The sequence below is a fragment of the Eucalyptus grandis genome, chromosome 7 (genome assembly GCF_016545825.1).
Source record: "Eucalyptus grandis isolate ANBG69807.140 chromosome 7, ASM1654582v1, whole genome shotgun sequence".
In the NCBI taxonomy this organism is placed as follows: Eukaryota; Viridiplantae; Streptophyta; class Magnoliopsida; order Myrtales; family Myrtaceae; genus Eucalyptus; species Eucalyptus grandis.
Window position 1 is genome coordinate 11,648,086 of NC_052618.1, and position 13,149 is coordinate 11,661,234.

The following is a 13,149-nucleotide window of genomic DNA, read 5'->3' on the forward strand; positions in this document are numbered from 1 at the left end:
TGCAGGACCAATATATGGATAGAGCATAAGAGTATCGAATCCACGAAAACATATTTATTAAACACTTAGATTTTGATTGGGAGAAGATAGCTCCTAAATCTAGAACTAGATTAAGAGAGTTAAAACTCTCAAATCTATAACTAGACTAGAACTGCTCCCAATTTTGATCATTGGGAAAATGATATCTCGACATTTTCAGTCTGCATGACCGAACCGTCCTAGCGACTGGAATTTACTGTAATCATTATTAAGTCTTAGGAACTTGAACCTATAGCAAGGTATATTGATTATTTTTGTCACAAAGTATCAATAGGGTAAATCAAATCTCGGTTTAGTCGCGCCTCATCCATATCACTTTTCCTGTATGATTTGAAGTTAATGCTTATAACTTGACAATCTTATACATAGAATTTTCGGATTTGTTGTTGGCGATGGCCACATGCTTTTGTCCCATTATCTCGAATGAAGACGAAAAGAGAAAAGAAGAGATAAGTGCAAAGGGGTTGTGTAACTTTTTCTATCGACATCAGCTCATGCAATTGCTGATTTTATAGTCAAGTATTATGAGCAACCCACCCGACACAAAATAATCAGAGCATCGATCGGATTATTTGGTGCTCATTACCTTTGGTCGGGACCCAACTGAGATTATCTGATGCAAGCTAGTTGTGGAAAAATTATCAAAAAAATATGAAATTCATTATGTGAATGTCAATTCAGTTTCAAATTTTCAAGATCATTAAATTAGTCATATACCTTTTGATGATTTGTCAATATAGTCATTCCGACCATTTTTGGCTAAAAATTGCTTAAGTAGACGTTGGCCGTCCTACATGACATGACCTATATGGCATGACCTACGCTGATGTGGCAATGTCGCGAGTGTGATGGGCTCCTACAACCAGGTTAATTGTAAGCCCACTTGTGCAGACCCAGACCTTCTCGCCAGGATTATCCGAGGAAAATGGAAATTGAAGGGGTAACTTTCCATTTCTCGTGCATTGCTAGTCGATACTTTTGATCGATTATTGTGAGAGTTGTTTATGCGAAAGGATTGGTTAATGCAGATACATAGTTTCAGATTGCGATTCAGTGAAAGTGTTCTATAATACCAAGCACTATACTAAAACACCAGAAGAGGCTGCAGCTAAGGCCATTTTGGCAGGTAGATGAAAATTTCATACTGTACTTTGATTGATTGCGATGAAGGCGTTTGAGAATTCGCCGTGAAATGCTTCTTCTTTGATGACCGTAATTCCCTTTTTCGACAGGGTTGGATCTTGACTGTGGAACTTTCCTTGGCCAACACACTGAAGCCGCCGTGAAAGGCGGATTGTTGAATGAATCTGCGATTGACAAGGCCATCTGTAATAATTTTGCCACGCTGATGAGGCTTGGCTTCTTTGACGGCGATCCGAGGAAGCAGTTGTATGGAAAGCTCGGCCCGGATGACGTGTGCACACCGAGCAACCAGGAGCTGGCCCGCGAAGCTGCAAGGCAAGGGATTTTGTTGCTTAAAAACACGGCAGGATCATTGCCCTTGTCCTCGACCGCCATAAAGTCCTTGGCGGTGATTGGACCAAATGCCAATGTCATGAAGACCATGATCGGGAACTATGAAGGTGATCGAAGAATTTATGCGATAGACCGCACAACGTTGGATCAGCTTCATTATTAGTACCCGTCACGGAAAATACCTTAATTAGAACTCCTATTTTCCTTGCAGACACTCCTTGCAAATATGTGACGCCTTTGCAAGGCCTAGCAGCCGTCGTTTCGACAACGTACGTGGCCGGCTGTGCAGACGTAGGGTGTGGCATGGCCCAGACAGATGACGCGAATAAGGCTGCAGCTTCAGCAGATGCGACAGTGCTTGTAATGGGTGCCGACCAGTCAATCGAGAAGGAGGGTTTGGACCGGGTCGACCTCCACCTCCCAGGCCAGCAGTCGCTCTTGGTCTCGGAAGTGGCGAAACGTGTCCAAGGGGCCTGTGATCCTTGTGATCATGTCGGGGGGAGGGATGGATGTGTCATTTGCGAAGGATAATGACAAGATCACAAGCATTTTGTTGGTCGGCTATCCCGGCGAAGCCGGCGGCGCTGCAATGGCGGACGTGATTTTCGGTGACCATAATCATAGTAAGATTCAGTCTTTGGCCACTTCAAATTTTTGTAATCCCTGATTCACATTCTGACCCACTGAGTCGCCAAACTTTAACTTGAATCAGGTGGAAGACTGCCAATGACATGGTATCCGCAGTCGTATGTAGATGCCGTCCCGATGACAAACATGAACATGAGACCCGACCCAGCAACGGGCTACCCTGGCAGGACGTACCGCTTCTACATCGGCCCTACCGTGTACTCGTTCGGGGAAGGGCTGAGCTACTCCGACAGCCACAGTCTAGTCCAAGCGCCACAGCTTGCGTATATGCCCTTAGAGGAGGGTCATGTTTGCCGCTCATTGGCATGCAAATCTATAGTACTTTAGCTGGTATGTCCATGATAGGGTGCGATTGGAACGCACCGTTTAGTATTGATGCATTACGATGGAAAGACACTAATGGAGGGGTACGAAGGGAGACGTATAAAAGTCTCCCGAACACAACCATTGGACCTGTTGGCAAAACATACGCACCAGATTTCTCTCAATTTCCATCAAGGAAGAAGAATGCATTCCATTTCAGTTTTACAAGAACAATTGGCATTTACGCCGTGGAAATCGGGTGTTTTTCTTATGATTGCATCCAGACTAACGTGAGATAGTGCTGTTTGTAATTTCATCGGCAATTCAACGTTCGTTCCGCGGCTATTTGCTGTTTGCGCATCGGAATCAGGTAAGTCATCTTCCACCGACTTGAATTCCAACATTAGCATCAGAGCTCAATCGTGATTTCTATCTTATTTTTCACCGAGTTTTCTCATTTACCATTTGATATTGAGATCAAAAGATTGTATTCTACACTATTTTTTATGTATATTGGTCAAAATTGCAATTTGAAAACTCGAATTCAAACCGAAGCGAAGAACGGGTTTGGGGTCGCATGCATCCATGAGGTTTTGGCCGTTTTTTAAAATATTTTCTTGGCCAAAATCAACTTTTGAATATACAGGATGAAAGTACTCATTGAGATGACTCCGACGGTGGTTCGAGCGTGACCGGAGGAGGCCGGACGCACCTACATGCGTGGCCAGAAGCCGCTACGCGTGGGCCTCACGCGCCTGAAGCGTTGGGGACGCCAGCGCGTGCGCAACATGCACCGGTCGGCGAATTGACGAGTGCGCGTCACGCGCGCGTTGCGTGGACAGACGCGACACTTGATGACATCACGATGACGTCATCGATGACATCATTGTCGGCAGCAGTTGGTCAGCCGTTCACTGGTCGGCAACCCAACCCGACCCGGTTGACCCCACCCAACCCGACCATTGACCGGTCAAAGGTCGGACCGGTCAACCGGTCCAGCGGTCAAACTAGTCAAACCGGTCACTTGGTCGAACCGGCCAGGAGCCGTTTGGCTCACTGGCGCATGCGCCACACACACCGCGCACTCAAGCGAAGCGTGGGGGCACGTGCAAGCTCCGATTGGAGCATGGTTTGAGGCGTTGGGTTCGTATGGATGTACTCTACATTATGGTATAATTATTTTTCAATTTTGAATTTTATAAATGTATGAAAATGTGTAGGAAACCCTATGTACGCGTATTTTTTGGGGTTTAATGCATAGTTTATTCATTTGTAGCTTATATTTTCTTATGGTTTAGGAAATACAGTAGCTAGCTTGTATGCAAATAATGTTATATATGCTGTGTAGAGCTTGGTTTAATGATATGATGTATATATTTTAATATACTGGTAATTTTCTAGTTGCTAGAAAATTAGAACAATGGTAGGAAATCCATTACATGTTGAATTGCAATTTTTTATTATAGTTGAAGCATGATTGTTGTTTATACATTGGTTATTATCATGTTATGTTTTTTGTGTCAAGGAAAAATGTAGAAATTACATAAGGTCATGTAATTATTTTTCCTAGTGGGAGTTCGTAGGTTAGTAGAATTGAAAAGAGTTCACCTAGAACTTAAAATTTGCGCAAATTAAATTAATTAATGATAATAGAACAATTGTACAAAGAAGTTGATTGAGAACATAGTGAACTTTTGCTTTTGTGTCTTTTGTTGAATTATTATTAATTTAGTTTGTCTTTGCTGCAAATTAAATATGTGTGTTACTCTGTAAAGTGTACTAGTATTGATTCTGTGTTTATTATATCAATGTGTTAGAACAATTGATTATGGCTTCGGCATCCAAGACCATTGTGGCTGACCTCAATAAGGGTGAGAAACTGAACGGTGACAATTATGATATTTGGCACCGAAAGGTTTAGTACATCCTTGAGGAGCAAGAGGTTTTGGAAACCCTCAACCATACCATGGATGAACCTGAGCATGTAACTTCAGCTCAACACAGAAGAGATCTGGAAGCTTATCAAGCTTGGAAAAAGAAAAATAGCATTGCTCGCATCACGTTGATGAACTGTATGCAAGATGATCTCATGTGTGAGTTTGAGAGTTATGACAAAGCTCAAGCTATGTGGGTTGCCTTGAAAAATAAGTTTGGGGGTACATCTGCCACTAAGTTGAGAAGACTCACCATCAAGTTTGACACATTCCGAAAGCGCCCAAATATAACGATGAGGTAGCATCTTTGGGAGATGTCAAACATGATCCGTGAGCTGAAGTCGGCAGGTCACTCCCTTACTGATGAACATCAAGTTCAAGCTATTATAAGATCTCTTCCTAACAATTGGGAGCATATGAAGATCAATATGACGCATAATGAGAATATTGTCACTTTTGATGATATTGCACGTCATTTGGAATTAGAGGATAAGCGCCTAGAGGCTGCGAGATCCTCTACCCATGCTTATGTTGCTGAATCGAGTTCGCGCAAAGTTTTGGGCTTCAAGCGCAAGAGGAATCTTCAGTTCAACAACAAAGGGAAGAGGACTGATCAGGCACCTAAGAGGGCTAAGACCTTCCGACGCAAGAAGCGTGGTGGGAAGAATGATAAGACCAAGATGGAGTGCCATAATTGTGGCAAGATGGGTCACTTTGCTCGTGAATGCACTGAACCAAAAAAAGTACCCTATTACTCCATTACTTTGAGTAATGCTTTTGTTTTTAGTACTGTAATGCTTGCTGAATCTCATCCAATGTGGACTGTAGACTCAGGAGCAACAGACCATATAGCTAGAGACCGAGAAGCATTTGTGGAGTATCGTCGGATACTACCTAGAAGAATGTTGATATATGTTGGGAATAACTTAAGAGTTGAAGTTAAGGGAATCGGCATATGTAAATTAATCTTACGTTGTGGTCGAAACCTATTCTTACATTATGTCCTTTATGCTCCAGATATTCGACGAAACTTGGTCTCTATAGTTGTTCTTCTTAGCTTAGGTTATATACTGAATTTCGATGGTGATTGTGTTGACATTTTGTATGGAATAGTTTATTATGATTTAGGTCATATATTGAATGGTTTTATGGTGTTAGACATTGACTATGATCAGTACAATGTTAATGTTGATGGTTGTTTTTCTTTAATTACATCTTCTAATAACGTTGAGATTGATGTAAGTACTTGGCATGCTAAATTAGGCCACATTGGATTGCAAAGAATGCAAAGATTAGCTAGAGAATGCCTTTTAGGGTCACTCACTAATGTTAGTATATCCGTATGTGAACAGTGTCTAGCGAGAAAAACAACTAGAAAATCATTCGGTAAAGGGACTAGAGCTGAATTTCCATTGCATCTCATACATTCTAACATTTGTGGTCCTTTGAATGTGAGGACGAGGCATGGAGCCTCATATTTCATCACTTTCATAGATGACTTCACACATTTCGGTTATGTCTTTCTGATCTCTAATAAGTCAGAAGCATTTGACTACTTTAAACGATATATAGCGATAGTAGAGAATCAGTTGAACAAAACAATAAAGGCATTGAGAACCGATTGTGGACGTGAGTATCTATCGGAGCAACTCAAGGCTTTTTGTGATGAAAAGGGGAATTGTACGACAATTGACTATTCCTAATACTCCACAACAAAATGGGGTAGTTGAGAGAATGAATAGAACCCTATTGGAAATGGTTAGGTCTATGATGGCGCAAGCAAATTTACCTATCTCCTATTAGGGAGATGCGTTATTGACTGCTGCCTATATACTTAACCGCATGCTCTCAAAATCGGTCACTTCCACCCCTTATAAATTATGGACTGATGGGAAACCAGACTTGAGTAGTCTACGTCCATGGAGATGTGCAACTTATGTTCATGATTCTTCCAATAAATATGGTAAATTAGGTCATAGAGGGAATAAATGTATCTTTATAAGATATTCTGAACACTCCAAATTGTACGTGTTCATAGGTGAACGAGTTGATGGAAGTGTGACCGAAATGGAGTCACAAATGTCACGTTCTTGGAGAACGACTTTCCTAGTAGAAGTGAGATTGATAAGGACTTCCAATTATATGAGATGGAAGATCCTGATAACACACCCACTGATGTTGTAGAGGGAAATGAAGATTTACCTCAACACACAAGACCTAGTGGAAGTGTTGCATCGCCTGATGAATTAAATTCAAGAGAAATTCAATTGTGTAAAAGTAATCGTAAAAATATTCACCGTCGTCGTTTTGAGATTGAAGGAGAAGCATTTACGATTGCTCAAAATAATGATGCCGAGCCTAAAACTGTTCAAGATGCTCTCTCATCCTCTGATAAGGAAGAATGGAAAAAAGCTTTGGAAGACGAGATGGAGTCAATAAGGGCAAACCATGTCTGGGACTTGGTTGATCTACCACCCGATCGTAAGGTCATTGGAAACAAATGGGTCTTTAAGATTAAGCGAATGGCGGATGGATCCATTGAAAAGTATAAGACTCGCCTTGTGGCAAAATGTTATACTCAACAAGAGGGTATAAACTATGAAGAAACTTTTTCACCAGTTGTAAGGTTTGCTTCAATACGCCTTATTCTAGCCATCGTTGCACATTTGGACCTTGAATTACATCAAATAGATGTAAAGACAACATTTCTCAATGGAGAATTAGATGAGGAAATCTATATGAAACAACAAATAGGTTTCATAGCTAAATGTCAAGAGTATAAAGTTTACAAGCTTCATCGCTCAATATATGACCTTAAGCAATCATCTAGACAGTGGTATCTTCGTTTTCATTGAGCAATAATAACTTTTGGTTTTACGATGATAAAAAAAGATCACTATATATATGTCAAGCGGTCCAAAGATAAATTTGTGATTTTATCACTTTATGTGGATGATATTCTATTGGCTGGAAATGACAAGGTTTTGGTTATCATCATAAAAGAATGGTTGTCCTCCAATTTTGAGATGAAGGACATGGGAGAAGCTGCTTATTTATTAGGAGTTAAGATCGAAAGAGATCAATCGAGGAAACTCCTTACTTTATCACAAGAGTCTTATATTATGAAGATTCTTGAGCGTTTCAATATGCAGCATTGTAATCCTATTGATACCCCTGTCATGCAAGGTAAAAGCCTAAGTATTGAAATGTGTCCTAAGACTCCAAAAGAAATCAAAGTGATGGAAATTGTTCCTTACGTTAGTGCGGTCGGAAGTTTGATATATGATATGATGTGTACTAGACCCAAAATATGTTATGATGTGGGATTGGTGAGCCAATATCAATCAAATCCTGGTCAAGCACACTGGAAAGCAGTGAAGAGGATCCTGAGATACTTGAAGGGCACCATGGACTATCAACTTTGTTACCAAGGGAATGATTTACACCTATTAAGCTATTCAGATGCCGATTGGGGTGGAGACCTGGATAAGCGTAAATCGACTTATGGATATGCGTTCTTGCTCAATGGAGGTGCGATTTCTTGGAATAGCAAGAAATAGACATGCACGGCCTTGTCTACGATGGAGGCATAATTTATTGCATGTTCTGGCTCAATGCAAGAAACAATATGGCTAAAACATTTATTGGAAAATTTAACCACTGTCACTGAAGTTCCAAAACCGGTGACAGTTTATTGCGATAGTCAATCAGCCATTACCTATGTAAAAAACCCCAAGTATCATGGAAGGACAAAGCAAATTGACATAAAGAATAACTTCATCAGAGATATTATAGCACATAAAGAAGTGATCCTGCAATACATTTCAACCAATAGAATGGTTGATGATCCATTTACGAAGGCTATTCCTAGAGACATATTCTTGACCCATAGGATGTCACTAGGATTGCATAGAATGTGATATATGTTATTATAGAAGATCATTGGTTTATGTATTTGTGGACAGATGTACTATACTTGTTTATTTATTAGTGATTTGATGTTTTATCAATAAGTACAAATCCACTATGAAACTAGCACAAACACACATGTATTATTGAAAAGTATATCGGCAGGCAATGATTGGCTCACTCACATAAACAATCGCCTCAAGTGCTTTAGATAGCACGTTGAGATGAGACGTTATGTACAAATAAATGTTGAAGAGCAAGTCTGGTACATAAAATATGTCGCATTGATTGGAGTCAAGATGAGGTCTGTGATTTGTTTATAATAAGACCGAACATGATATTCCCACAATCATGTATGCCTGAAAGATGTCGGATGCGAATACTTAATTAGGCGTTATAGAAAGCGAGCTGATATAGCACTCGGGCTAAACATGAGTACGTGAAACATGAGTACGTGAGAAGCACGTGACTATGTTTAGGTTAAAATTTGTATGGTGGATATATTTGATAAATGGCATACGCTCTTATAGAAAGAGTAATCCACTATAACATGTAATTCATACTACATGTGCATTGTATGACCAATAAGGAAAGATGAGTAAAATTATCCCTATTTACTCATCTTGTGAGCCCTTGAGGTAATTTATAATTTACTTCAATTTTGTGCCCTATGTTACTTCTGACTATGTTCTCAAAGTGAAATATCAATGTTGCTACTTTAGTATGTTACGGGCGATCATGAATAGATATGGCCTATGGGACATGTCTAGGAAAGCAATTGTTATGAAATTGAGAGACATGAGTACGAAGGAAGACTATTGTTGTTTTACATCTACCACATGTATTTACTGGTCGACCAATTATATCGCCCTATGTGGTTGCAGATGTAATTATAAATACATGGTTTTTTTTAGAATAGTCAAGTATAACCTTTAAGGGATAGGTATACTTGGATTGATGTAACAAAATATGTCTGGGGCACTGTAAGACATCGATTGTTTATTTCTTTTAGGGTGGTAGCCATTATTTCATCCCTAACATGTGCATAATTTGAGCTCCCACGTGCAGGTGTACTCACTAGTCGCACGACTTATTTGCTAGTATGAATTGTTTTGTAAAATTGATGAATGTTTAATGCCTTATATTCTTGATAGAGCGCTATCAAGCCCATCATGTCCGAGTGGGAGATGTAGTACTTTAGCTGGTACGTCCATGATGGGGTGCGATTGGAACGCACCGTTTCATCTTGATGTGTTACGGTGGAAAGACACTAATGGAGGGGTATGAAGGGAGACGTATAAAAGTCTCCCGAACACAACCGTTGGACCTGTTGGCAAAACATATGCACCGGATTTCTCTCCATTTCCATCAAGGAAGAAGAAGGCATTCCATTTCAGTTTTGCAAGAACAATTGGCATTTACGCCGTGGAAATCGGGTGTTTTCCTTGTGATTGCATCCAGACTAACGTGAGGTAGTGTTGTTCGTGATTTCATCGGCCATTCAACGTTCGTTCCGGGGCTATTTGCTTTTTGCGCATTGGAATCAGGTAAGTCGACTTCCGCCGACTTGAATTCCAACAAAATCATTGGAAGCCATCGGCAAAACGTGCTCAAATCTGGCCTTAGACGTGCATCTGAACATCAAGAACGTGGGAAGGTTCAGTGGTAGCCACACGGTGTTCTTATTCAGCAGCCCTCCATCGGTGCACAGGGCCCCTCAGAAGCACTTGCTAGGCTTTGAGAAGGTGTTCTTGGCCTCGCAGAGTGAGGCGCAACTGCAGTTCAAAGTCCACGTTTGCAAGGACCTCAGCCTGGTTGATGAGCTCGACCACCGAAAGGTCGCCTTGGGGACACATGTCCTCCACATCGGTGACTTGAAGCATGCATTGAGCGTGCAGATTGGATCGTCCAGGCTCTCCCTATGGCAGCCCTCGATGGCCCCCAATCTATTAGAGTCGCCACAGTTCACTTACCTTTCACTTTCCCTTATAACATGTCACTCTGATACCATTTCAATTGCAGCGGGTCCATACAACCCGAGGGTTTACATTTTTTTTTATTTCATCAATCCCTTGCGCAATTCATATAGCGGAAAGCACATCCATCAACTCCCTTCCCTATAATAAAAGAAAACGATGCACACCTACTAAACATTTATAGGTAAAAGCCAAACACTTTTAAAGACTTAAACTAGATGGACATCATTCATCGATACATCAAAATGCCATAGTTTTCTATACTTGGCTATACTTCAAAAGATGACCGACATCTCCTCCAACAGTCGTATACTTAAAGTCCATCGATCAGTGTCGGTGTCTAAAAGTTCCTTCATTTGCTATCCTCCTCCTCGCGATCATATCCAATCACTTGATCTATCTACCGGTAGCAGTGGCAGCATAGGTATCTTATCTAATCTGAAATGTTATTATTCAAAAGGGGTGAGTACAACCACTCAGCAAGTAAATGACCCAATAAACCACTCAATGCATCACACAATACAATCATAACAATCATAGCATAAGACATATCAGTCAAGCATCCATGCATAATTTATCTTGGAGCCATGCATATGTCATTATACCATATGTACACACATCCTCATGTGATCATCACCATCATATCATACATGTACCATCATGCCATAGGTGCACATACATCCATGCACTTACCATCATCATGTCACACATACCATCATGCCATAGGTGCACATACATCCATGCACTTACCATCATCATGTCACACATACCAGCATACCATAGGTGCACATACCACCATGATTCATATCATCCATGCTATCAAGCATACATCACCATGAGATCCATTCATGCCTTCATGATCGCATTTTCAATATCAAATAGCAACAATTTATTTTCATAAGCCAATCATGCATCATGCCATATGCATACACCCATGCACATGATTCATTTTCAATTCTTATCTTTCACAAGGATCTCATCAATTTTTCTTTCCAAGGACCAATGTTTGCATCCCATAGTTTATCGCTCTCACCCAATCCTAGCATCGCGAGGAACCTCCAGGCATGTATTCAAAGTACAACCGGGCATCCGGCCCCCCACATTTCGGGCATCTCGCATCCCAACTAGCATCACGAGGAATCCCCCCGGGCACAACCTCCGGGACTTCCGAAATTACGTACCGACATACCACCAAGATTCCCCCCCCCTCCTTTGGAATTACATACTGTATACCACCGGACATCTCGAAACTCTCGAGGACCCTCCGAAATTACACCACTAGGCCACCGGGCATCCGACACCCCACTTTCTGGGCATCCCGACACTCCCGGGGTATCGTCGGCTCACACCTCCGACAGTCTTCTCATCACCACAATGCGTAATCCCATACATCTCATTTTCAATCTCACATTCACAATTATGGCTGAATTTCAACATGGCATATGATATGATGGCAAACAAGATCATTTTCAGCATTTGATTCTTATATGTAGTTCCAATCATCATCAAGATCCAATCACTTATGACAATACAATCCATGGGGTCCATACAACTTAGAATAATCCATACAACATGACTTTTTCAAATTTACCAAATTCCAGCTTGCACAATTTCGGAAAACACATATATTAAATATCCATATGATCTTCAAAAATTATAAAATCAGAACATGTGAAAGGCAAGACATAAAGGTAACAACTCCATGAAGAACACATGCCCAAAAGAACTTCACACAAAAAGATATAGCTCACACATTCCAGCTTGCAACATTCGGATACAATCAGATTGCGCAGTTCTTGAAATATTTCAATTTAAATACCTGAATGGCCTCAAAAAATTATGAACTTTTACCAGGTAATATTCAAGATCCTAAGGTAGATTTTTTATGAATAAATCTAGGCCAGATTCGCTCTAGATAATTTAATATAGACGGTTGAAGCTCCTGTTCCTAGTACCGAACATTGCAGTTTAGCTGTCTCCGAAAAATCAAGGTTTCACCTACTTATCTTCCATCATTTCCTCTGAAATTTTGATATGTTTTGCCTCAATAGGTCTCCTACAACTTTCATTAAGAGATCTAGGTGAGATTCTCAAAGGATAGTCACCATATAGTCCACGAAGTCTCGGGAGTCCAGTACCGTACTTCCAGATCTGCCGTCTTCAAAAGAAAATCGTTTCACTAGGCTACACTTGCTCGTTTTACCTCAAATTTGAGTATTTTAATCTTCAGGATGTTCTATATAACTTTCGTGAAGAAGTCAAAGTGAGATTCTCGGTAAAAAGTGACATGCAACCCACAAAACCATCAAGAGGTCAACAAAACAGTTTCAGATCTGGCTTTTTCGTAGAGGAAGGGTTTCACCCCTTAAAACTCAGCCATTTTGTCCCAAATTTTATTATGTTATACTTTGAGATTTTTTCTACAACTTTTGTGAAGAAGTCGAATCCAAAATCCGACTCGAAACTCACATGCAAGCCTCTACAAAATTCTGGGTCAGGCGGCACACTCAAAAACAGAACACATTTTCAAGAACAACACACTCAAGCTTCGGTTTCTCACACCCTAAACGTCCGAGATTCACCACCATTCAAACACACAAGCAAGACACAACATGCAAGAGCATAATATAGATCCCAACTTGCCTTCAAATCAAGCAAACAACGGCACACGGATGGCGACGAATGAGCAGACGGATGGCGACGGACGAGCGGACCTCCTCCCTCGCTTGGCTTCTCCCTCTCTCTCTCAGCTCCTCACTCTCTCGCAACTCTCTCTCTCTCTCTCTCTCTCTCTCTCTCTCTCTCTCTCTCTCTCTCTCATTCACTCTCTCAAAACCAGCCACTCCCTCTCTCTCTTTCTTTTT

At 40.9% G+C, this 13,149-nt stretch overlaps 1 protein-coding gene across 1 annotated transcript; it reads left to right on the top strand.

Annotated features, from left to right (window-relative positions):
• Positions 1 to 866: 866 nt before the first annotated feature.
• LOC104455037 (beta-xylosidase/alpha-L-arabinofuranosidase 2) lies at positions 867 to 12,552 on the top strand (the record flags this gene model as incomplete). Its single annotated transcript, XM_039317438.1, is given in 8 exon segments — positions 867 to 979; positions 1,068 to 1,165; positions 1,272 to 1,622; positions 1,727 to 1,971; positions 1,973 to 2,138; positions 2,228 to 2,468; positions 9,889 to 10,272; positions 12,516 to 12,552. Coding segments are annotated over 8 exon segments (1,635 nt in total), but the record flags the coding sequence as incomplete, so codon positions are not given.
• Positions 12,553 to 13,149: the final 597 nt, after the last annotated feature.